We start from the raw sequence: 27,153 nt of genomic DNA, 5'->3' as shown, positions 1-27,153 counted from the left end.
CTTTCACCACTTTTGATGGAACCACTGAAATCCCCTTTAACGGACGGCGTTGTGCACACAGATGTTGTCACGATTTGCACTTGCACTTACACTTACTGAGCAGCAGCACTCTGCAGCCACACGTGTGATTCATTCTTAATGGGTCTGATCCAGAGCGTCCACGTGTTTTACGACAAAAGCCGATCATTCCATAGACCAGAGCTCTGACTGTGTAGTCCCACCCACTGGACTGAGACACCAGTGAACAGTGGATTTTACCCATGATCTCTGGCATTCTTTACCAGAAGAGCTGCCGCTGGAACAAATCCACTAAACTCTGTTGACAATTCTTTATATTTCAAGTTTCCTCACTGAATATTGGAGATTAACAGTGTTTTTTTAAATTGATGAACAGTTTAGCATTACTCTTGAAATACCAGGGGGCCTGATTGTGACCATTTCAGCTGTGACTATCAGTCAGTTACACGCTGGTCACCGGAGATCAGACCTGCTCACCAGTTACGTGGAGCAGGGACCAGTATTCAGGGTGAGGGATGGGGGTGAAAGCAGCTTTTGAAATTCTGCTAATTTAGTTTAAATGGGAAATGGGACCTGACGTTTTGGTTTTTGGATCAAAATGGTCAGAATGCCAGTTCAACATGAACATGAACAACAATGAAATACATTTCCATGTTGTTGGGAAAGTTTGTTACAGTTCACTGCCAACTCTTGCTACTACATTTCATGTGTGTGCCACAAGTTTTTTCCTTTTGTGTGTGAGGCTGCTGCTGCTGCACCCCCAAGGAAACTAAAATGTTAAAATTGCCATTAGGTGTTTTGTGCAGAGGTGAGTATCTGAAAGGGGCTTTTTTGGGGCCTTTTTATCTGAGTGGGGAGCCAGCAGGATATCAGACAGCTCAGCCAGAGCCTCTCATAACTGTGAAAACCCCAAAAAACGAAAAACATGAGCCTGAAGAAACTTTTTAGTCAAATCAGAATGAATAAGTCACCATCTTGAAGCCCAGCACCAAATACTCCATGGTCCATGGTTTGAAAACAATATTTCTTTGTATCTATTTTCATTTAGTTCCCTATCATAATTGATATTAGTTTAATTACTTAATCTGCACAAACAGAATGGAGAGTGACTCCCACATAGACTAAGAACAGAAATAACTAGACAGCACTCACCATACAAAAGGAAGCTTGTGTTGGAGCTCCCAAGTTTGTTGAGGGCAACACAGGTGTAGTTGCTGTAATCTCCGTCAGAAACATTAAAAAACACCAGCTTCGACAGTGATGCAGTCTTCACAATCTCCAGGCCATCAAAGCCAGTGAAGATCCTAGATAGGAGAACAAATGTCCATTGACAAACAGTGAATACAAATTACCATGTCAGCGTCGGAACGTGTTGCATGTTGAATGTGAAGTGAAGCAGCATAACCACAACGCAGTTCGGCAACATGCATGACATCAACACATTAGTCAAAGTGAATGAACAGCGTTTCCAGTAAAGTCTCTTATGCGTACATGTGAGTGCTCCATAAGTCTCGCCAAATTACTTCAAGACCCAAGTACTAAATAATAACAATTTAATCAACAAGCAAGGAGTTTTTGCTTAAATATGATTATCTCGATACCTGTGTACCTGGCAGATGATCAATGAGCATCGGTGACTAATTAGTAAGCACGCACGCACGCACGCACACGACACACACACACACACACACACACACACACACACACACACACACACACACACACACACACACACACACACACACACACACACACACACACCAAGTGCTCATGTTAAAATCCATCACCTTCGGTCATCTTTGTACCACTCGAAGTCGGCCTCCGGCACTGCATCGGCTTCACACTCCAGCACTCCTCTCTGTCCCAGAGTCACTCCAACATCTCTGCCCTCTGACACAGTCGGAGCATCTGCACACAGGAGCACGGTGATCAGGGCTACGCGGCAGCACGAGTCAAGGAAATCAGGAGAGGGGTCACAGCATTTTCTCCTCCTCCGCTACAGTTTTGATTCATGGCTGTGATCTGCACCACGACTGCAGGTCAACAGGAATTATGAGGTCAAATAATGTACAATATTTATTACAGTGGTGAAAGTGCATGTGTCAGGATATGATGAGGTGGAGGCAAGTGTTCAGGTTCTAATGTGATGCAGTACTTTCTCCTTCTCCTGCAGCAAAGAAACTGCTGATTATTGAACAGATTTTTTTTCCTGTTTGAACAAAGCCTAAAAAAGTGAGACTGAAATATAAAACCCTTGTGAGCCCGGAAAACTGGAATTTAAAAAAAAGAAACTGTAACTTTGCAGCTCATGACTTGCATTTCTTCTTCAACAGATTTTGTTTCACTGTGAATAAGAATATAAAGTAAATCCATGAAGTAGTATAGTGTATTATAATTAAAACCGGTGGTTTATCTTTTCTAGAGTGACACATTCCAATATTCATTAATATTTGTCTTAATTGTAGGGTTACGACTAGTTTTTCTTTATATTAATTTATTGTTGATTAATAATAATAATCATTATTATTATTAAATAATTTTTTCGTAATTAAAAACAAAATGTCCTCAAGCTCATACAATTCATTCAAAATCCCTGGTTTTCTCTCTCTTTATCTTGCTCTCTCTCTCTCTGCAGGTATCTCTGACTAAAAGAGCTGCAAGATTCAGACAACAACAATTATTATTATTATTATTATTATTACTGTTGCCACTATCATTGATAACATCTTTTCATCTATAAATATGACTCTTATTGTTTTCATTATAACAACTAGTCTGTCAGAGCTGAAACATGAAGGTTACTCAACTGTTCCTGGTCTCTCTCCTCTTTCTCTCTTGCAGTTTTTTCTCTCCACAGTTGCCAAAGTGCTGCTCTTTGTGGGAACTGTTGGGTTTCTCTATAAATCTCTTCGTTCTATGTAAAGTGCCTTGAGATAATACAAATCTATACAAATAAAATTGAATTTTGTTTGAACAGCACTGCACTCATATTATGTAAGGCAACAAAAGTTCATATCAAAGTACCGGAAACCTTTTGCATGATTATCCTTTAAAGAACAACATGACCATAAAAACATAGCTTGTGTATTGATTTGTGTCAATAGACTAATTGACAAATGGATTAATCAGCGTTCCAGTTCATAAACCATGTGTTTCTTTAATTCCGCCGCAGACTCACAGTTGACGGTGATGTCTACAGTCTGAACATCTGTGTCAATTTCGTTGACAGCCGAGCATTCGTACGTCCCTGCTCTCTGTCTGCTGATGGATGGGATTTCCAGGTACTCGTCGTCCGATGCCAGGTCCCCTGTGAAAGATCACACACACAACATGATCCGTGAGATGGTCATTCGCAGTTAATGCGATGACTCAACAGCTGTGGCCTTGAGAGATATTTTCACACTCTGTGTCCCTGGCTGTGTGACCTGTGGGAAAGTCATCGTCACTCTGGTGCATGGGAGAGGGAGGTGTTGAGTACAGACATTTGCCATAACTATAGTTTATATAAACTATGAATATGGTTAAATATGGTTCGATAGTTAAAATGTTAAGCTTGCTCAGGCAATAAGTGCGCTGACTTTTGGTGAAGACTATGTAGCAGTTGATTTGACATGGCTTTATTTTTTAATGATTTCCTATGAGGAAAGAGCCAGAGCATTCTGCAGCAATCACACAACAAATTATTTCTAGCATTTGAAAAATAAAGCTTATTTTGATATTCACCAAACAAAGGAAGACATTCAGATGGAGCTACAACAGAAATCAATGATCTCAGTTCAGGAGCAATGTCAGCCACAGAGCCTGTCAGGTCTTGTAACCTGATCCGGCATGACAGGCAAGATTCACTAAGCTACACATGTGTCAAGGCTTACACCAATAAATATCATGACATGTGCCTGATTCTGCCTCTCTCTCTCTCCAATGTGCCTCTCTTGTTTCTTTCAACATTCACAAACACGGTTCTTGAGCTTCCTGACATTTTTCGGCAGATGCTACAACACTCGGTGATTAGTGCTTTGTTCTGCCCCCACTCATTATCCCTCGTCTGTCGGAACTTTCATATGTCGTCTCGCTTTTTTTGTGTGTCTCTCAAGCCTACAAGCAAACCCGGACCACTGCAGAGATAAGAGAACATGAGTGGGGGGAAATGCCAACCCCCGCTTCTTCTTCTTCTATCAATCCGACACACTTGACAGAGACACTTAATACAGCACTCAACATACAGAACAAAAGACATAATTGACTTCAAGCCTCTTCCCAAGATGCTGATAGGTGACAGTAATAAATTGCACATGGATGCACTTTGCTGGGTTTAGGCATATTAGAGAAGATTGTTATGGAGAGAAGTCCTCATTGACACACTGATCACCTGACGAGGAGTATCAGGAGGACTAGCGCAGGTTCCAGTCCACATTCTCTCACTCAGCCGTGCGTCTGCTTTTCTTACTGGCGTTCTCTCAAGAGAGACTGCGTCTCGCCAATAGAGACCGCAGTGTCAGTTCAAGCCACGCTGTGATCCGCTGAGGAGGCTTAATCAAGACAAGGTTGCCAGCTGATGCACATTCCCAAAGTACATCTGTGTGGCTGCTGGCAGCATAAGCAGCTGTCTCTCCAGACTGACACATGGAATCAATGGGTTTCCATCAGTTATGGAGGAAAACCAAAACTTGACAAGTGCTCTAACAAAGCTGTAAGACTCACTCACTTATGATCTGTTGTGTCTAATGTGAGTCGATACTTGTCTGACCTGCAACAAAAAATACAAATCTATAAAACACAATAACATAATATAAAGTTTAGAATATATAATGAATAAGGCCTTTGTCCGCCCACCCACTGCACACATCAGTATACTATGTTCTATGAATATGAATACCTCACCTGAGGAACTCCAGTAGCTGTAACTAGGTCTCTTTTATCCTTATTTTTCACCATTGTTTTTAACTGTTCTATGAGCTACATCACTGGTTGTCTGGGATTGTAAATTATGATTTTATTTGTTTTATGTGTCTTTTATTTCAAATGTAGTATTATAGTACAAAGTCATAATTGTTAATGATTATAATAACAATTGACCAAACTTAACTTGTTAAGAAGAGTTGACCAAGATTTGATTGGTGGGTTGGTCTACACAAGTGTTGACACTCAATCAGTCAGAGACACTGTTCACAGGCTGGTGGTTTGTACAATCAACTTTTATCCTCATGTCAGTCAATTCAAAGTTATTTGTGTAGCCCATATTCACAAATCACAATTAGTCTAAAAGGGCTTCACAAGGTGTGACATCCTTTAACATGTGGATGTCATGTGGCAAGAGTAGTTTCCTTAGTTCCTATCCACTATATTTCAAATGTACGTGTGTTTGTGTGTGTGTGTGAAAGAGAGAGAGAGAGACAGAGAGAGATGCTCTTTGTAGAAGTATTCATAAACGAGTCAGTAGATTTTCCTCTGTCTTCATGGTTACACCCGTCATATCACCAATGTCAACATTTGCATTTCTTTCCTGAGGTCCGACCTCCCTGTCAAACCTACACTCTACAATCACACGGTTTTCTTTCAGTGCAAAGATTGCTCCTCCACCTTCACCAGCACCCACAGTCTCATCTGCCTCAGTGTCACTACCCTTTAAAGTAAAGTGTTTGAGCCAGCGCCAGGGTTGTTTTTGCCAAATTATGCCCCATTAAAGATAAAGTGATGGATCAGTATTATGTTGTTGGTCCGTCCTCTTGTGGTCACACTGCTGAGTCTCTTCATGTGCTGCTGCTGTCAGTTTGTCCGCTCGTCCAAATACCAACACCATGTGCCAAAGAAGTTTCCCTTTCTGTGCACTAGAGAGAGAGAGCAAATGTTGTCTTAGCAGAAACAAAGAGTTCACAGGACACTTTATTAACCACTGCCCAGCACTACCCAAGATCTGAAAAGCACACACAGAACTCTTCATTAGAGTCTTCTTCTTTTTTAATGGGTATGTGTTCACAGAGAGCAAGAAAATGACTACCAATATTTTACAGTTTTCCACCTGAGGGCAGAGCATTTTCCGTAACTCCACAAGTGGAGGAGGAGGAGGTTTGAAGTCATTTCTGAGTCTTTGTTGGAGACAACATCTCAGTTTGTGAGCGAGTCATTAGTGAGACAGTACTGCGTCCTGCGCTGCCATCAAAGTGACATGGCAAGACGCCAGGGAGACCTCACAAGACGAGGTAGTCAGGAGGAGAATGCAAAGAGAGCCAGGAAATCTCAGGAGAGGCCAGAGGGAGAATATGTGCCCTTGGTGTGTCCCTGAAATTCCAAGTCTCAAACTCAGGGGCAGAGAAGAAAATGGAAAAAGAGAAAGTTATTTGTGTGCAGGGCAAGGGGAGCAACCACTGGAAAGAAAAAACAGACAGGAGAGCAGATGCATGAGGGATAGAAGCTTTTAAGGAGAGGAGGCCAAGGGGATGTGGTGAGTTGGGATTTGATTTGACGAATCCAAACACGGGACCGAGAAAGGAATAGAAACCCAATCGCAGATAGGAGCTGTTAACAGACAGAGAAGCACACGAGAGAGAGAGTGGGATTGGAAATGCTACCGCTGTTGTCTTGAGGGAAAGGTAGTCAGAGTGAAATGTGTTAAAAGAAACACGACACTGCTTTTGTGGCTCAGACAGACAATGAGAAAGAAGACGCATTTAAAAGGTGTCCAAAAAGACAATGACGGACGGCGACTAATTGCTGCAGTTTGAGTCTTAATCTTTGCCTCTGCTGCTGCCGCCGCCCCAAGAGGGAAATATATTGATAGTTACTTTTCCACCGACTATTAGCCTTCGGGAATTTCTTGATGTGCCAGGCCTCATTTGACTCACCATCAAACATAAAAGGGATGAGCAGAAAAAGAATCGTATAAACACACTATAGCTCGGGGTTTTACATATTGAAATAAGGCAGCTCGTTCTATTGAAGTGGTTTGCCAGCGAAGAGAATCTGTTGTGACAGCGCGGTTTAGATTGGACCAGTCAATAGCATGCATACTTTTGAGCATACAAAGAAGCATGAAAACCATGGCTGCTACTAATCTCTCCGGCCACAAGCCCTTTTGTATGTAGGTTACAGTGCAGGGGAAGTGGCTGTGTAAAAGACGGATACAGTATTTGAGCTGAAGACAAATGTAGAGATGAAGAGTACATTCCCCTTGAGTATTGAGCATTTTCATTCTGCTTCAATAAAAAAAAAAAAAGAACTGTTGACGACTCAAACCATTTATTTTGATTCAGTAAGATTCAAGATTGGTCTTTGAATCATTTAAGACACATCTGTCATAAAAAAGAACTACTGAAAACGTTATTTGCATTAATTTAAGTGTTAGTGTCTGTTCACCTCGGGAAAGCAGATGAAGTAACTGACACCTAAATCTGCCACAAAGCATCAAAGCACTTTGTACCAAAGAAGTACCAAAGAAGTGGAAAAAGAAGAAGAAAAGAAAATCCAATTTCTACCAAGCAGCTCAGTGCTCAATAATCCCCGTCTAATGGTGTCCATAGATCTTGGAACAGATGACCAATGTTCGTAGGCACAGTATCATTAACATTGTATTATTGCAGTTGCTCCTATTGCTGAATGTACGAGCCCCTGGTGTTCACGGTCCACCAGTGCAAGTGGTCGGTTAAGAGCCTGACAAGGTTGTTTCATTAGGTAGTTAGTTCAGCAGCGTTCAGTAGAACCTGAGTGGATTCGCGTTTAGCTCCTTGGACTCTGACACAACAAGCTTCAAGTGACAACAACTTCCACTGATCTGAGTTCATAGGGGAGTGTCATGTTGGTGTTGTGGTTGTTAAGCCAGTAAAAGGAAAAAGAGAAAAAGAAAAGTCATCTGAGGCAAATGTCATTTTGTAGGAGAGTCTGCTATTGGTCAGTTCTTTGAATTAACTTGTGAATTGATGACTGTCATGGCAGGAAGTTCAAGCAATATGTTTTAGTTTGTTTCACATGTTGAAAGCGTCATATAAGAATTAATGTTGTGTACAAAACTCAAACTCATTAATCAATAAACATTGTTTTTTTTTAAATCTACTGATATATATATAACTACAGGTATTTAAGGAATAAATCAGAGCTATCATAAGCTGCTTGTGGCACTAATAAGCAACATCTAGTATTTTAATTAAGTTATGTTTCTGCCAGCAATGTTCGTTAATGTTACCAGTTCTTAGTAAGTAAACAATAACATTCAACGGTCCCCCTGCAAATGAGATGAGACAGCAACACAACAGCTGGGACAAACCACAAAAACATGCAGACAGCCTGCCCACATTTACGAAAGGGTACAAGTCAATGATAATACAACATTCACAGGGGAAGGATGTTACTTTCCATCAACCATCTTTGTCAACCGTGTAAATCTTCCTCTAGATGGTGAGTAAAGGCGAATCCCTTTGTTAAGGTTATCTAACATTTTAGCAGCTAAACACAAACAGTGAAGGATATTTTAACGGGAAAAAAAGTGACAGAATCCAGCCTCTGAAAAATCAGGCACTTCTGCAGTGGAGAGTGGTGGTGGCTGCCGTAATGACAAGTGAGAAGTGAGCAGCTCTGTGGAAACAGCACAGTCTAGGGATGGTAATTACAAAGGAGTGTCAGTCTGTTGTGCTACTGCAGAGTCGATTGACACAGACACTGTGTGAGTTATAGTCTGTTATAACATTCTCTTTAAAAGAACAATACGTCTAAACATGGTAATGTTACACAACACAGAGGATGACAGCTATAGCCGCAAAATGCTTTGAAGACACAGACATATTCCCAATGAAATTCCATCACAATATCGAGACATAAAAATAAATCAAAAAGGACCTCTTCCTTTCCCCATTCTAAAAGATTCCAATCTACTACGACCACTGACTCCATCATCTCCAACTTCAAATTAATCTTTCCAAGCAACCGGCCCCGTGCAAATCTGGGAAACTTTTATTGCTCTGAACCCAAATTCAATCATGGGCACGTTCATTTCAGCTGCCCTAATGCACCGGGGCGTCGGCTGGCCGCCTGGGCTGACAAACTTTGCAGTCAGACTGTGAGGTCTGTGGAAGATACCAAAGATCACTTCTGATCCGCCACAAGCCCCCTTAAGCCATCTATCTATCAAAGGTGAGGGGGAGTTGGGTCACGGCTGTGTGAGAGCCCCTGCCACAGCCTGAAATCATCAATCTTTATGCACACACAGACACGCACGCACACACACACAGCCACCCTCACACAGGATCTTTATTTATTTAATTCACTCTTTTAACACCCCAGAGTGCTTGCAGTAGCCGGACCCACATTGAATGGCCCCGGGCTGGAGCAGAGTTGCTCTGCAGCTGGGAGATACTGGAACATAAGTTTGGATTTCACCAAGTACCGGGACATCTCTCTCTCTCTCTCTGAGTCATGGTGACAACTGTGTAGTGTGACTCTGTGTATATCCCAACACTCCTTCTACATTCTTCTGTTGAGTACTGCCCATGAAACTGACATGGAAAAGGTAAGAAGAAGAATAGCAGCTGTAATTCAGCACATTGAAAGTGAACCATTTGAGGGAAAACAAGTAAAAAAACAAACAAAAAAGGTTGAATCACTGTTTCTTTTTTAATCTTGCAGGAGTAAAATCTAAATGACAGCTTCTCAGGCCAACACTCGTATTTACATTTTCATCCCAAACGAAACTCAAAGCCAATAGATGTCCCTGAATTGATGTTTTGTTGGTGCCTGCACAAAAATACAGATAAAACGGATAAATAAACATAAGCAACCAGTCACTTCATCCATTTTGATCATGAAGAGTGCTGAGATGAGCACAGAATAGAGGATGCCTTTGAATGGGGCTGCCGCTCTGAAAAATGGCTTGTTTTACATAAAGATTCTCAATCAGCTCAGTGTTGCACAAAAGCTCAGACTTTATGGGAGTTGGAGCCACATGCTGCACACACACACACACACACACACACACACACACACACACACACACACACACACACACACACACACACACACACACACACACACACACACACACACACACACACACACACAAACAAACACACAGAAATATCTTAGAGTGCACACATGCAAGGCAGAGATCAGGGTTTGTGATCGGAGCTGACTGCATTAAAGATAGTTTTAAGGCCTTTGCTTTATTGGACACTACACCTTGAAAAAACATGACAGACGAGAGAGAGAGAGAGAGAGAGAGAGAGAGAGAGAGAGAGAGTGATTGAACTGATTCAAACCATTGATGTTACAAATACATGGCGAGCAGCTTAGGGTGGTAAGTCTCCATGGCACGCTCTGTAATTGCTGCTTTTAGTTCACATTTATCACACAATCACCATACTCTCCACATTTTAAACTTTATTTTTATGACAAGTAAAATATGATATTCATATAAAGATATACATAATCAAATAATAATAAAAAGTTATTTATATAGCACTTTTTCAAAAAAAGTTCGAAACAGAAAAATGACATACGCAAAGACATAAGAAATTTAGGGAGAAGCCATATAATAAAAATGTGTCTTTAAATGAGATCTTAAAGAGGACAACGAGGTAGCGTGTCTGATTCCCAGTGGAAGGTTATTGTATAGTCGTGGAGCCCTTACTGAAAACACTCCACCGCCCTCAGTTTTACACATTACCCTGGGAACCAAAGGCATCAGTTGATCTGCAGATCTGAGATCACCAGCAGGTGTGTATGGGATTAGCAGGTCATTGATATGAGAGGGGGGCCATGTCGCTAATACATTTAAAAACTAGCAATAAACATTTTAAAATCAATTGTGAGCATAACAGGTAGCCAGTGCAATGAGGCGAGAATGGGGGTGATGTGTTGATACTTTCGAGTTTTTGGAAGAACTCTGGCTGAGGTATTATGAACAAAAAAAATACAGCAGCCAGAGCTCTTATATAAAAAAATATATAGTATCCATGTTACACACAGTTGACATGTGTGAAAATACCACTTTTTAGCTCAGTGTGGAGGACAGAAATAAAACTGTATAATTTGGCCCGTGGATGACTCAGCTTCCTCAGTCCCACATCCCAATGTATTTATAGGCAATTATAATAGACGGCACCTTTATGGGGTGTGAGGAGAAAACAGCTCTGTTGTTCACATCAGAGCAGGAAGTTAAGGCAGCAATGAAACAAGCTGTTGGATCCAGTTAATGAGATTTCACAGCAATAGTTCCCAGTGATAGCTGAGTGGTTTAGTCCCACGCGTCAGAAACACATGTCACCCCAGGCCCCCGGCCCTGGCCCAGCAATCAACCCTGTCAGACCTTTGTCTCCTCTGTCCAACTCACTAATTCACTATGCGCCTAATTCAGAATAAAAACTACAAGGCTATAGATTGGCTGTTCAGGAGTAAAAGCTAATGAGACAGCTTTTCCTAATTAGGCATTGTTTTACGTTTTTTACTCTTCGTATAGTCATTGAACTGTGATTTATGTGTCATTTTTCCATAGCCTTGATGCTTGACTCTGATAGATATTCCAACGTCTGTGAATTCTGTTGTATAACAAGACCATTTTTGTCAGCAATTTGTTTTGAGAACATATGAACCACTTATATTCCTCTCTCTGATATTTATTACATTTATTAATTTGCAAAACTGGGAAAACCTTACTGACAGCAGTGAAACAGAGTCGATACAGTCAACCAGCAGGTCACTGGAATCACTGACCCAGTTCTCAGTTCGTTGGATAGACCCTTGAGAGATACACGTGTCAGTCAAAGTTCAGTCAATCTGATTCCTAGAGCTGAAATATAAATGTGTGCATTCACTTTCAGTCTTTCCTTAAATGCATTCACAGTGCTGCCCTTGTTTCTACACACAAAAAGTGACTTAAACTCCTCTTACTTTCTCACCTGTGCATTACCAACCAATCAGTGTTAGAAGTGGGCATTAACATTGCCTTCTTAGTTTCTGTCATATCAAATGTTGGACCTGCTCCACCTGTGCCAACATTGTAAAGTCGTGGGGAGAAGGGCTTTAAGAGGATGTCCGATCATAAGATAAGCATCTCTGTTTTAACACTCAGGCCTTTAGGCCCTTGCAGGCGTCCCTGGAGACAGCAATCAGGTTTAACTGAAGCATATAGTGTCTGGGACTGGTCAATCAATGGCTGCAAAGAAAGTAGATGATGCTGACTTAATGGGGTACACACCAAAAGAACAAACCACTAGGGGCACTGGACAGAACGTGGCTTCTTGCAGAACAGAACAAGTTCTGGTGAGTACTTCCTCTCTTTTGCCCAACACCATCATTTGGTCAGCGCATCAAAAACGTATGACACAAAGGTCTAATAAAGGCTGCTGTACAGTAACAAATCATTGTTTATAATCAGACAAAACACAATTTGATATAAAAAATACATCATCAGCTACAATATAAATATCATGTATGGATGTAATGAAAATAATTGCAAACAAAGGATGACATATTGTGTGCAATATTGAAGTAAGCTGCTCATGATCTGAAAATTGAAAAACAGGCAAGCAATGTAGAAAGTTGCCCACTTGCACTTATATCTACCAAATGGAGTTAACCCAAATCGTCCAGAGACACAGACCCTGTTTACACACGTCATCAGAATGTGTCTCCTGTGACCACGTGTGATCAGATCTCACCTCCAGCTCGTTAAACACAGATCAGATTATGTTCTATTCAGTCTGATTGTGACAGATAGGTCTGCTGTCAATTTGTGTGTTCATGTTTGTGTGAGCAGGGCAAAAGCCAATCGATTGCGCAGAACTCTAATTAGTAAGATTGTCCACATTTAAAATAGCAAAAAAGGAAAATATAGGTCAGTTTTGATACTTTCATGGTGGCAACAAATAAATCAATGTAAAAAGGGACACAGAGAAGTGTAAAAATACATTGGTTCTCCAGAGGGTTTAGAGGACGTTAGCTGAGGAGGCGGTCCCTCACTGTGGTCCGGTCCACATTTGCATTAACAATGCTAAAAATATGTCAACACATGCAACTCCAGATACTGTCCGAGTGATCAGATCTCACTGCATCCTAGACACATCTGTACATAGAGCTTACCCTGTTGGTAAACTCTCTATCTCCGCTACTGATTAGGCCATTCTAACAGTTGCTGTTTGAGTATCCAATCAAATGTGATAATGTAACTAAGGATCAGTAGCATATTGCACCTTTTCACCAAAGCACATATGTAGTTAATCAGGTTGTTTGTGTCATGCAGCCAGAAATACCCTTAAACTGTCTGCAGCTGGACTTGGCAGATTTGTCTTACAAGCTGACAAATAGTGATTGACGATAGAAGTCTGCCATAAGTCACCACAGGCTTGAATGACATAGCCACCACCACCTTTAAATTGCCACATTCTCAGTGTGAGTTGTGGCTGTTGCGTTGCTGAAGTACAGAAACGACTGCAGTGTTGGGCTGACAATCTCTCCAAGTCAAAGTATGACAGTGGGTTCTTGTTCCATCAGATCAGCTAAACTCTAGTACAACTGACTGGAAGAAAAAATGAAGGGAAATACAGCTCTAGAATAGACCCATCGGCCATGGTGCCAACTGACATGATCTCTTGGCTCTACAGCCTCCACAGTCCACTGGAATCAGCAGAGGCAGATGCAGGCACATTTGCTCATAATGAATAAAGAGACTGTTGTCACTGAACTCATCTTGGGCTGCTGGGGGGTGAGGGCGGACATGGTTACTAATTAGCCTTTCCTTTTGAAGCTTGCCCTTCAAAACATTGCACACGTATGGGAATTTAAAATCATCCCAAGCAACGCAAGAGAAACTAGGTTAGACGTCTTCACCTCCCCGGAACATTTCTTCTGGATAAGCCATGAATTATTGCAATGTTGTCATGATATGACAGGACAATGAGCAGGTGTCTGTGAGCTGTGAGCCCAGGATGGGAGATCCACAGTCTAGTGGGAGAAGCAGTGGTTACTGGTGTATCCCTGACTGAGAGGACAAAAGCACAGAAATAGCCGTTTATGGTTTTGCAGGATGTTTCTTTTGGGACAGAAGGATCAGCAATATGAAAGACAGAATACAGGATATGGTTAAGAAGAAGAAAAACAGGGGATGCCATACATTGTTGGGACTAAGGTGTATTTGAGTGGAGTGTACTTATGTTGTTACAAGGTCATAAGACAGTCTGTAACGCATAATATTGTGCAGCAATGCATAGTCTTTGTGGGCCATCGCCAATATTGTCTCATTCATTTCAAATGAATAAAATGTTTCTAAATTAAAGTCGGTACTAAACCAATACAGTAGTGTGCAATCATTTGCGACTAAAAGTTTAAAGGAAATTACCTATATGCCGATTTCTTTTACTTCAACTGTAGTGAGTAAGGACAGTTATCCAATCTTCTGCTATTATAACCCTGCTTGAAACTCAACTCCACAAGAAGAGTTATTCTTCAACAATATCACAGTGTTGTCACAGTGATGTCACCTGTCCTGTGTGATATACAATAGAAACAAAATCACAGGCCATTCACGATGCATTTGAATTTCTGGGTAATGTAGTTTGGATGTGGTTTTGGAGCCATGGATTAACTTCTGCAATGCCTTTCCCTATCCTGACCATAGTTGGAAGCTTTTCAAAGAGATGGCCATGCGGTTTCTGAGAGCACTCCTTCATTCAGAAATAAGAGAAAGGGAATGTACAGATTGAAGCAACTTACATGAACAAGCTTGAATGATTTATAAAAATTTACTAACAGTTCATTGAATGTTTATGCTGTAAAACATATGGGAGTCTTATTCACTGTGCTTATTAATTGTGCGAAGTCTTCAGACTCCAGCCACTGTATTCTGCTGGTATCCTCCCTGCTGAGCTGTTTTCACACATATCCTGTGGAGGAACTCTGGAGAATTGGGTCCGGACTTTCTCTGAAGTTTTCCTTTCACACATGCACGACGCAGTGTGAAATTCTCTTCACACACGTGTTCATAACAGGATTCAGGTGAAAGGTGGTCCAGCAGGCAGAGGCAGGGCGTAACATATTGATTCCACTGCAGAGATCATGGGATTTTGTTTGGAGCCAAGTAATTTTTTTCATACATCCGTATGTTGCTTGATAGAAGGGTCATCAACCCCTGACTCACTCACAGTGAATTCTGCGGGGGATCTCTTGCTGCGTTCTCACATTGGCTCCTCCGGACATTAAATCCTAGGGGGTCAGGCGTGAAAGTCCACAGAAACTCCAGGAGCGCTCACTCGGACATTTGCATTCACACATACACGTCCCCCGGAGAAACTCCCCAGTTGAGTGCATGTCTGGAAGCAGCTGAAGATTCACTCACCTCAGTGCAGCAGCTTTTCCTCCAGTCTAATGACAATAAACAAGAAGCTTACTGCATACTGTATGATCGGCATACAGCAGCAGTCTACAGAGAGCGGGGACAGAGCTGAACAATAGGCTCCAGGACTCATTCATTAAACATAAACTTGTAATTGGTCAGTATGTCACTCAATCCAGAATGAGCAATATCATTAACTTGTTGAGCACCGAGAGTGCACGGTGTACAACAACAACGGTCACACTGTGAGCCCAGCCTTGAGCAAGCTCCAGCAGGATGTGAGGCTCACTCAGAGTTGCTGTTGTTCATGCAGAGGCTGTGGGGTTCTGTTACTAATAAATTCTGCACAGATGACAGAGAAGCTCCCGGGACCCACATCACAGAACGACAACACGAGTCAACAAGAAAATACTCCAGTCTCTACAACAACTACCTTGTTGGTGTCACAGTCATTGTAGATATCAAGGTCCCCAGACTTTTGACTCCTTAACCCAAAGAGACTTGTAGCAGACAGCCACCATATCTACTTAATAAGAAAAGAAAGAAAACAAAGAGCACACTAACTGTAGCTTCTTCAGTCGACTCTACAAGGCGTGAAAAAGTAATGTATGCAGAAACATGTAGTAATTGATGTTTATCTCCTGACAGATCACAGCTCGGACACACTTGTGTTGTATTAACACTTCAATTCCCAGATCCCTGCTTCAACAATTAAGACAGCACAAATGAAAAGCTCTGGCTTTTAAATGCAGCTCATTATGAATGCAGGCATCTTGGCTTGTTCAGTGAAGCTTTGACTCAGGGGAACATAAATAGCAGCTAACACTTGATTTCCTTCTGTCTTCATGAAGGAATACGAGAATAAATCCTCTGATCATAAACAATGTGACGAACCTGATTTTGGTCCCACTTGCAGAGGACTCGCTTGTCCTTGCATAATGCTTCACACAGCGTTAATGTCCTCTGCATTAATCCTGTCATTCAAAGTGCCTCCACAACATTTACATCCATCCAATTATCCTAATTAATTAGTCCAATTACAACAGGGCCAGTTTATTTTCCTGTGAACAATTACGTCGTAATGATGATCTGGAAAACAGGTAATGATGGGTAATAAGTGAAGCGAGAAATCCACCAGGGGTCAAACAAAGTCAAAGATGGGGCGATAAACACAGAGGGGTGATGGGAAAACAGAGTGAGGCAGAGAGAAGGATGGTGAAAAAAAAAGGAAACAGGAAGCACAGGAAATATGACACATCTATGGGGGAAATACAGAGTAGGTAATGCACTTATTTAAAGACAAGCAAGTCACCTGATGAGGAGACGAGTTTCCAGCTGATGGACGGCTCTGGTTTACCGCTGGCTTGGCACATGAGGGTGACGTTGGAGCCTTCATTCACCACAAGGTCTCTTGACAGGTTGATGATTTTCGGTGGTACTGAAAGAAAATGGAAAAAAACAAAACAGGTGAATCTAATGCGTGGAGTTTGACAGACAAGGCAGGTTAGAAATTCAAACAACGAATACGATTATCTCTGCATCTGTTAAAAAGTGTTAGATTTCTTGGACAGATAATTAGCAACAACACTAATAGAAATATGCATATCAGGTTTTTTTCATATATTCATATCCTCATGGTAGATTATATAGAACGTATATTGTACTGCAGGCATGGCATCTCTTACACTGCACATGGTCTCTGTCTTATATCCACTTAGTAACAAGCGCAATGTGTCTTTGCTAGTTTCAGACTGACACAGTTGTCGACCATGTTGTCAAGCAGAAATGCCCCTGTGCCCATCTGAGCACCCATGGGCGTGGTCATGTGTTTAAGTGCATTGTTGGTGTGTTGCTTTGTTGGCATTGGACAGTGATTAGGCTTTTGACCAACAAAACTCTGGTCAGTGGTGCAGTATTTGTATCTGTGTAGGCGTAAGCACACCTGGCTTAAAGGGAATAGGAGCTCACACTCTGATCTATTTATGACATATAACACCAAAAACACAAAAATAATTGGGAGACAAAATGCTTTGAGCAATGCGTCTGGGGACTTTTTTTTCTGCCATGAAACTATTAAAAGTTGATATGGACAGACCTTAATCGTGCATGCACTATGTGTGTTGGATCACCAGCTTCATTTGATCCCCTGCTTCGAGCATCATTTGGTCATTTGATTTGTCATCTGTCTTCATTTGCTATCACTGCTGATGTCATGTCAGATTTTTATCATGTTTGAATGATTTGTACTTATACTTGAAGATATGTGGTAATTTTCTAATTCTTTGTTTTCAGGAGGAACCGTGATGTTTAGATGGGGGTGATTCATATTTTGGTGGTGTGCACAACTTTGTAGAGTGAGAAAAAAGTGTTAGATGCATTCATTTGTCAGAAAATCCCCACTCCACCCCCCCATGACAAGCGCAAAGCAGTTTCGGATGAATAATGGAAGCACCTCACCAGAGCACTTGTTTCTGAACATAAAGATATGCGCTACAGTTACAACAGAGCAGATAAAATATACAACAAAAGATTTAAATCACAAAAACTTAATATCCTCTTTTTGCAGCACAGATATCAATAAAGGGAAATTATGTTTATTTGGGAATTGAATGGCTGTCATGTTTAATTCACTCATGACAGAAGGTTGTGATTGTCTATGGACAAGTAAAGATATGTTACTGAGCTTTGAATGCAGCAGGCACAGAGAGAGTGAGATACAGTGTGTTCTTCCCTGCCTCACTCCAGTGGAAATGAACTCCATGAATGGTTAACCAGCACTGCTTGTCATTCATGACTGGCTACCATGAAGCTCAGTGGTTTGCACAGACTTTCAAGGGAGCAGGGGTGAAAAAAAGGGGCACGTCTACCACATGCAGACGTGTGTGGATTAGGTCCCAAGAGAATGGAAGAGACACTCGGAGCAGAGTACAGTCCACGGAGTTACAGTAACCTTGCTGAGGGTACCATGGCTGCTTGCTGCTTGCTCATTGTGGGAAATGTTGGGTAACTTCACCATACCATGAAAAGTACTTTGAGATAATGGGCAGTATTTTGTGATTCCGCACTATAACTAAGGATTGTGTGACTAGGCACAAGGCAAATTCTGAAATAAAGGGCAACGGTGACTTTTACAAATAGTCAAACAGAGCTAACTACACAAGGAGCTTTGTGAATGCAATAAACATGAAACACCTAGCTGGTGTAATTATGTCTAGACACACCCGGCTATTGTATCAAATCATTGTTAGGTGGACCAGCATCTGGGAGTGTTACCGACAGAGGTATCTCATCCTCTCATGCTTAAACAGTGGCAGCAGTGAGACAGACCAGGGCATCTGACAGCAGTGACAGTGCAGCGACTCGGTTTGGGTCCTGAGCGGTAGCAGCATTTATTTACTGGTAAATAGTCTAAACTGCACATTGCACTGTTATATTGCACATTACAGAACTATACTGCTGCTCTAACTCTGCTCCAGCCTCATCATCACACACCCTCTCTCTCTCTCTCTACTTTTAATACACACATAACTTAACACACTCCACACGCAGCTCCTGAAATTGTGTAAAAATATTCTCTCTTAAACTTCTCAAACTTACTGCAGATTTTATGAGAGAGAGATGATGAACCAGTTTAATGTCCTTGTTTACCTGCTGCTGCTGCATCTTAACACCTGGGAAGAAAATACTGTAGAAGTAATTTTATAACCCCACACGCATCTGTGCATGTGTATAATGATGTGTGCAATATCACAACTGTTCTCAGAACAATGGAAGCAGAGTCAAACATAGTATGACAAGCACACTGGTCTGTAGCTAGCTGTAGTGACTCAACCTTCAGAAATATAGGTTTTATCTTCAAATTTCTTCAAGTAAAAAAAACTAAAAGCCTCAGAATTTTTTGATATAACTTGGTCACATGAAAATAAAAGAAACGACAAATGTAAAGTCTGGTCATCAAACTGGCTTCCAGACCCAATAGACTGTTGCCACCACAAGTGGGCAGTAAATGACAAAATCCGACCCTTTTTGGGGCAGAATGTTGTCCTGAGAGACACCTAGACTTTGTCATTGTCTAATTGTTGACCATCTTTAGCGTGAACAGATCCATCACTTTGCCTTGTTGGCCCTGACAGCACACAACTGATGAGGAACCCTGTTCTGTGATTCTGTTTAGTTTCTACAACTAAACACAACAAATCAGTGCTCACCTTGACTACACACTAAAATCCACTAATCAAGCCAGAAACCTTGGCTTGGTTATTGGGCTCTGACATAAATGTTACAAACCACATGAATAAAAAAAGTCTCCCTGCAAACACAGCGAGCGTTACAGAATGTCTGTCTACAAAATATACAGATCAGCAGGTGAGACTTTTGTAACAGTGTCTTTACAGGTTTTAGTGAACATCAACCAGTAAGCTGCAGCTCATCCAGAGGCTTCACTAACACTAAGAAAGTAGAGCACATCATGCTGGTTCTTAAGTCACTGCACCAGCTCCATGTGTGTCAAAGGATTTTAAAATCCTATTACTAGCATATGAAGCACTAAATGGTCTCTGACCCAAATACAACTCTGATCTGCTTGTTAGTTATGATGCATCCAGACCCGTCAGGTCATCTGGGACAACTTTAATCTTCTCAGAATCAAAACCAAGCAAAATGAAGCAGCTTTTTGTTTCTCTGATCCCACCAATTGAAGAATCTGCCTGAATATTTAAGGTCTGATGAAACGGACAGCTCATTTACACCAAAGCACTTACCAATCGTATGATTCCCTTTCCTGTCATTGCTATTGTCTTTTAAATACATTTTTTAAATTCTATCTCATGTTTCTGTGAACCACTTTTATCTGAACAGTGCTATATACAGTAAATCCATTGGCTATATAAGGGTAACCTAGCACTTTCCCTTTCTGTAACATCAGTCTGCTTCGGCTGTTTGTGTTTCTGCTCAAAATAAGGAAAGGTGACAAAACAAACAAGAGCTGCACAAAACAAAGATGTAACTTTATATTCTTTGAGGCAGTATTATTATTATCATATATTCCATTATGGGAACTCTGCATTGGGATGCTTTGTCATGGACGCTATTTTACAAGAACCACTGTTAAAAAATGGCTGTAATACATTTTTTCAAAATTGCAATGCATTAAATCCCAATGTGAAACCAGTGTTTAAGGCAAACAGAGTCGCTCCTGGTCACAGGGGCTCTCCGGTCTGCAACATGACTTGTCTGGTTTTCTCAGCAGCACACAGCAGCAAGAGATTGGCTGGTGAACACTACGCAGTGAGACACACCAGTTATTTCCCTCAGGAGTTGGTACAGACCAAAATTTCATCAGCTAGCCAGAAGCAAACTCCAAATGAATGATCATGCTGCTCTGTAACTGCTACCAGTTTGTCATATCAACGCAAATGGTGATAATCTCTGTGTGTGTGTTGTGGTTGTAGCCTGTTATACTATACCCCCAACTTAAAAGTTTAGCTATTTCCATTTTTTCTGTAGGTATAACTCAGTAGGAATTACTTTACCCCCCCAGTCAGTTTAGGTTAGTTGTTATAATTTGCTGTTGTAACTAGATGTCTAAAGATTAACACTGTGTATAGATTGATTTTTAAACTAGGGGAATTGTTTGTCGACTCTAGTGTTTATCCATGCTTCATTACCCTGCGAGCTGTGTGTATTGTTTTCACCCCTGTCTGTGAGTATGTGTGTGAGTGTGTGCATGCCAGCAGAATAACTCAACAATGCATGTAGAGATTTTCCACAAACTTAGTGTGAATGGTACTTGGGAGTGTATCTCCAGATGACAAACTTTTGGAGCTAATGGGTCAGGTTTGTGGGGTGGGGGAAGGCACACCTGCAGTAAAGAACTAAACATGCACAGTGAAAGCAGTGTATACTGAGTTTATGCTGAGTCCTGCAGAAGATGGTAAAATCTTTATGGATGGCCACTGTCCAGCGGCCATCAATTCCAGCAGGATTTAACCCAGTGCAGCTGATCAATCTGACTGTGACAGATAGTCAGTGTGTTTGTGTAGGGAGGAGAGAGAGAGAGAGAGAGAGAGATTTAGTTAGCAGCACTAGCGATAGGATGTTCACCTACACATGCAAATGCTCCATCTGCACACACAGTACTCTTGTGCTGCACTTGTTTTAAAAGGAACAGCACCCCATTCCCCATACGATTTGTGTACTGGCTTAACTATAAGTTTTAAGGTGTTTACATTTTCTATTTCTTGGTTTAAGATAAGATAAGATAAAACTTTACTGATCCCACACCGGGGAAATCCCCTTGTTACAGCAGCAGAAAAGTCAGAATGAGGTAGACAAGAGAATAAAAATACAAAAGAAGTCATCAGAATAAAAAAAAAAAAGAGAGAAAAATATAGAATATGTACACAATATACACCTTTCACTACAGGAAAAATATTGTTTCTACAGTAAATAAGTATTTCTGTAAAGTGCAGTGGTACAGGATGATTGCACGAGAATGTCCAAAAATGGTGATTCAACAGCAAAATATTGTTTTTAGCTTCATAGCTTCTTAAGAAAAACCTGTTTACCATTGTGATAGTATAGCTTCAATGACCATAATCAAGAGAACTGCGAGCTCTGCCTGAAAACATTTTCATTGAGGTTATGTCATTGTCTCAGCCAGTTTGGTAATTTGATGACCAGCGATGCTGCCTGGTGGGAGGAGAGGCTCAGAAGATCTTCCACCACCTGCCTGCTCTGACCAGGTGTTTTAGTCATAGGTGGAGTCACACATATAAACATTCTTAAAATAACACCATCTATTTAACTGAATCTGTTAAATGAAACATAAAAAAATATTTTAAACAGAGGACCACAGTTTTAAGTCTACTTTCACTGTACATGGTGGCACTATAGTGGTATTTAAAGGCATATGGTTATGGAGATTTGAATGCACTATTATGAACAGAAAACAGGATGCTTGCAAAATCTTCAGGGTGTCCAGAATAATTTCAGATGTTAATGTTAATGGAAAGAGACAAATCCTGCTCATGGCAATAGATTTCTGCTGCTGTATTCATATTATAGAGGAAGTTTTCCCATGAGAGAAAAATCTCTGTCAGTGTCATCTTAATGTCACATTGTACAGGACCCAGATTAGGCTTTGTGAACTATATCCAGAACCATACTGTCGCCCATGGAATCCTATTCAGAGCGTGTGAACAACATTTTCACAGCACATGTCATTACGCTCTGATGATAAGAATGCTCTATGGATCTGAAAATCTGGATTCCTTCAAACAAACACAGAGAATCTCTGAATCTGGTGAGATAATTCCACCTGTTCCCAGTGCAGTGTCACTTGACAGAGGATTACTCCTCCAGTATAGTCCATTGATTCAAAATCTTAAAGTGGGTTGAGTTGTGTTGTGCTTGCACTTACTGCTTTATAAACCTGCTGCAAAATTGGATCGATTTTTTTAGGCCTGACAATTTTATGGCTACCAGTCTCAAGGCAAACTGAAATGAACTATTAGACAAAGGTCCTCTGAGGCAAACACTGCAGGTATCTACATTACGTGCAACGATGTGGTTTAAAGATTAAATCTTACAGTGACTCACCAAGGTCTGTTAAATAAAACTCTGGAATAAAAAGTTTAATAATGTAATATGCAGCACTAACCAAGCAAAAAGAGATGCATTTTCTAAATTATTCAACATATATAAAATCCTGCTTTAAGATAGCAAATAATTGAAAATGTGAAAGTTATTTCGATTAATGATGCCAAACTGTATTTAAACTATCTCATTCAAACACCATACAGCAATTTTAATGCAGTTCAGAGAAAATTGCTTCTGAACAAGAAAATGATAGATAATACAGAGCACTGTTCAGGGCAGATTTAGCAGCTCCTTTGAGAGCACAGCTCCAAGCTGAAGACAGATGTTCATACTCAGAAGTGTTAACCTGTTGTGTTATGATGCCCTTTCTACCTTTATGGATCTTTCAAAAGTCACTGAAAGTGATTCCCTGAACAACCAACATGGATTGAGGGACAAAGTAAGACTGAGTTTATACCATCATATTGCACCTGCAAAAAGGAGCAAATAATAATGAGTATATGTTACTTTCCAGCAGTGAATCATTTGGAAGCAATATCCATGATCAATATTCAAAATTAATACAAGCAGTGTCATCGATATGATATGGCTAATGAGCCAATACATAAGTGAATAAAAATACACATAAAACTAGAACCGGTGCAGTTTCTGTGTATATATTTCTACCTACTTTTTTCCAGATTCATATAAAGGTCACTGTAGTATTTACCTTTGACAACTGAAACATAATCACTTTATCTTTCAGTACAAGTGAGAACTGAAATTCCCTCAAGCAGTCTTGAGATATCACTTTAAAAAGGTTAAAAACAAGCTGCTATGATCTTGACCTTTGACCACTGAAATCCAATCAATTTATCAGTTGGTCCAAGTGAATTGTGTCAGATGTAATGACATTTCCTAGGGACAGCCCTAAAATGTCACATCGACATTTGACTTCCAGGAGCAAAAATGGAATTAGTTCATCTTTGGGTCCAAGTGAAAGTTTGTAAAAAATTTGAAGACATTCCCCCCAAGCCGATGTTCAGGAATCATGTTCAAGAAAAACATAAACATACTTTGTGAGGCCACTGTGGCCTTGACCTTTGACCTTGGGCTACCAAAATGAAATCCAAGCTCAAGTGAATGTTTGTGCCAAACCTGGAAGAATTGGCCACTGGCTGTCCCCAGTGGAGGCATAACAAACACAGACAAGGGAGATTCTTACAGTAATTAAACAAATTAATATATTTATTTAGTTAAATTTGTGTTAATTTTATCAGCGGCATATTTTCTTGCACATGTATTTACTTTATGTTTTTATATGGATCATAGTTGATTGATAAATGAGAAATAACCAAATGTTTAGAAATAAAAAGACTAAAATAAGCTCTGCATCAACTATCAACAATGTGGCTTCATAAATAAATACTTGACTGTCTTTTGACTTCATTATGTAAATGGTGAAATGCCCTCATTTTACTTTTCCATCAATATGTTAATGATGCTTGTGTCAAATTCCCTCAGTTCCTGCCTTAACCTTCTTGTTTTTGAACATTTTAATTGTTACTACATTGCACATTTTACCTCCATGACATCAATGGAGTGTTTGACATACTGTGGAACTGAGCTGGGCGTTCTAGACTTCCCTCTACCCAGCAACGCTCCTCTGGGATCCCAAGGTGTCCCCCAACCAGATGGGATACATAATAACCTCCAGCAAATCCTGCATCCACCCCAGGGTCCAGAAAACGTCCAATGGAAGGTGCCCAGGAGGCATCCCAATTAAACCCCAACTGGCTCCTTTCAATACAAAGTAGCAGCATATCTACCATCCTCTACTCTATCTATCTCCAAGGCTGAGCCCAGACTACCTATTCTATTCCAGATTTAATGCTTCCCTTCCCTTCTCGAAGCCCGTGGCCATAGGTGAGGGTCGGAACGTAGATCAACTGGTAAATTGAAAGCTTTTCCTTCTGGCTCAGTTCTTCTTCACCACAAAAGCTCAGTATAACACTTCCATTAATGCTGATGCCACACCTCTCACCTGTTAGTATCCTTGCTCCATCCTCCCCTCACTCCTGAACAAGACCCAAAGATACAGCACCAGCCCCCCCCCACTCCACACCAGAGAGAGCAATCCACAGTTTGACAGCTCAGCCAATTACCGATAGGTTTAGACCCCACTGAACATTTTGAGGTTGAACTTAAGTGTGCCACATCACTTAAGAACATGTCGCAGACAAAAAGTAACCCCACACAGGAGGATCAGTTTACATGCTTGCTTGAGCAGATCATGTTGAACAGATACTTTTACTCAAATTACTCTAATGCAGAAAATAGAGAAGACGTTATAATTCAATAAATGTCCTTATACAGCACAGCTTTACCTTTATTGGCACATACTGTATAAATGATAGCTGTGTTACTTGGTGTGTTGATGTTCACAATCAGACACCGCTCATATTATAAAACAACATCTGAATGTGTGAGACATAAAAACAACTGAAGATTCAGGTGATGGCTGAGTACAATGACAATGTTTTATCTAATTGTTTTTATAGAAAACTCAGTTATTAAAGCTTGTTCTCGACGATTATTGTTTTTGTTTTGTATCCGTCTTTGACAGATGTGTCCAGGCAATATTTTTGTCATTTCCATTTCAAAGTAACAAGGACAGATCTCTATTTTAACATTTCAGGATGATCAACTTAAAGCGTATCAACAGTGTCACCACTGCTTTTTCACTTGTTTTAGCTTTTCATCAGACTTGTTTGTTAGACAAAATCTCCATGTATAATTTATTGGATGTCAGCTTGATCCCCGTTTACCCTTCCTCAATGACAAAAGCAGACAGCAATTGTGTCAGTGTTGCTTCAGTGTAGCTGTGGAACCAGAGGCCAAGGCAGAACCTCTGTTCATGAAATAAAAACAATGTTTCAGATTTATTGAATACAAACTGTCAGGTTTTGAAATGTGTAAACATTTTTGCAGGAGTATTTTTAATTACAATAACATTTTTAGTAAATTTGCAGCATTGTTTCCTCAAAGCAAGAAAGTTTTGGGCTTTTGGTTTTTCTCAGTCTACTTCTAGTTGCTTCAGCAGTCCAAAGACATGTAGACTGGGCTTAGATTAATTGGAGACTCTAAATTGGCGGTAGTTGTGAATTTGAGCGTGGATGTTGTTTGTATCTGGCAACCTCTCCAGGGTGTAGCCCTCCGAGGGGTGCAGCCCTCCGCCACCCTTAAAGGATAAAGTGGCACTGAAAACGGATGGATGGAAGACTGATAAACGTGTATATGCAGATGTCTGTGTACTGTGAGCTTTAAAGTAGAGCTAAATACTTTGAAACCAAACCTATTTTTCCATTTTCCTGTGCATCTTTATTTTCTTTAGGGTTAGAAGCAATGAGTTTTCTCATTCCGTTCCTATCTGTTTCTTAATGTTTGTGCACAGACGACTCTTTGTGTGAATGTGTGTTGTTGAGCCATCAGATTGGTTTTGTGTCGCCTCAATCTCACCTAAAGCATGTCAAATTTCCTTTTAATAGAGGTGATACCACGCATCGTCTCGGAGAAAGTACTGCATTCCTTCGAAAACTGCCCCAAGTCATCTAGCAGGCTGTATTGTCAAAACATATTTTATCCACCATATGGATTGTAGAATCTTATTTTCAAAAGTGATTTCAGTTAATTTAAATCCCAATGTAAAAGTATTTCTAGAAAACAAAGAAAAAATGTAGATGTACAATTGTGTGTCATTAATACGTGTCTGCGTGTAAATAGACATAGGAGAGTGTCAGAATTAGTTCATGTCCTTGTCTTTTACTTTGATTTGGGGAATACATTTTGGGACAATAACGTTTTTGAATAAGAGTATTATGTTTGTATTAAATTATTTATTGAATTTGCATGCAAATGTATCATACATGTTAAATCTTGAGAAAAGAAAATTATATTATATTATTCCACAGACCAGGACTATCTCCCACAACCCAGCTACTAATCAAAATTAATTTGAAGTGTTTAAGACTAAATGGTAATAAAAAAAGACTGGTATATTGAAATTGTCTTACGTGTGCTTCAGGTAATAATCAGGTGGCCTGGGTAGAGGCTGCGTAGTTCGCTTGCCAGTAATGTTACTGAACCACTGGTAACTGTTTCAATCTAATGCCTATAATCACAGCACATGAGTGCTCAATTCAGTTTGTCATTTGTAAAGCGAAAGTTTTATAAAGAATAAATGAATA

At 40.5% G+C, this 27,153-nt stretch overlaps 1 protein-coding gene across 5 annotated transcripts in view; it reads right to left on the bottom strand.

The window, feature by feature from the left end:
* Positions 1 to 27,153, bottom strand: part of ntm (neurotrimin) — a 391,388-nt gene that overhangs the window by 11,033 nt on the left and 353,202 nt on the right. For all 5 annotated transcript variants that reach the window (XM_035177863.2, XM_035177866.2, XM_035177862.2 and 2 more), the window contains 4 exons: positions 16,641 to 16,766; positions 3,197 to 3,325; positions 1,806 to 1,926; positions 1,171 to 1,322 (listed from right to left, as the gene is read on the bottom strand). In XM_035177863.2, the coding sequence (XP_035033754.1) occupies positions 1,171 to 1,322; positions 1,806 to 1,926; positions 3,197 to 3,325; positions 16,641 to 16,766 (528 nt within the window). The remainder of the gene's footprint in view (positions 1 to 1,170; positions 1,323 to 1,805; positions 1,927 to 3,196; positions 3,326 to 16,640; positions 16,767 to 27,153) is intronic.

Source organism: Hippoglossus stenolepis, chromosome 15, assembly GCF_022539355.2.
Source record: "Hippoglossus stenolepis isolate QCI-W04-F060 chromosome 15, HSTE1.2, whole genome shotgun sequence".
Taxonomy (NCBI): Eukaryota; Metazoa; Chordata; class Actinopteri; order Pleuronectiformes; family Pleuronectidae; genus Hippoglossus; species Hippoglossus stenolepis.
The sequence above is the reverse complement of the archived record's forward strand: the minus strand, read 5'-3'. Positions and strand labels throughout refer to the sequence as shown.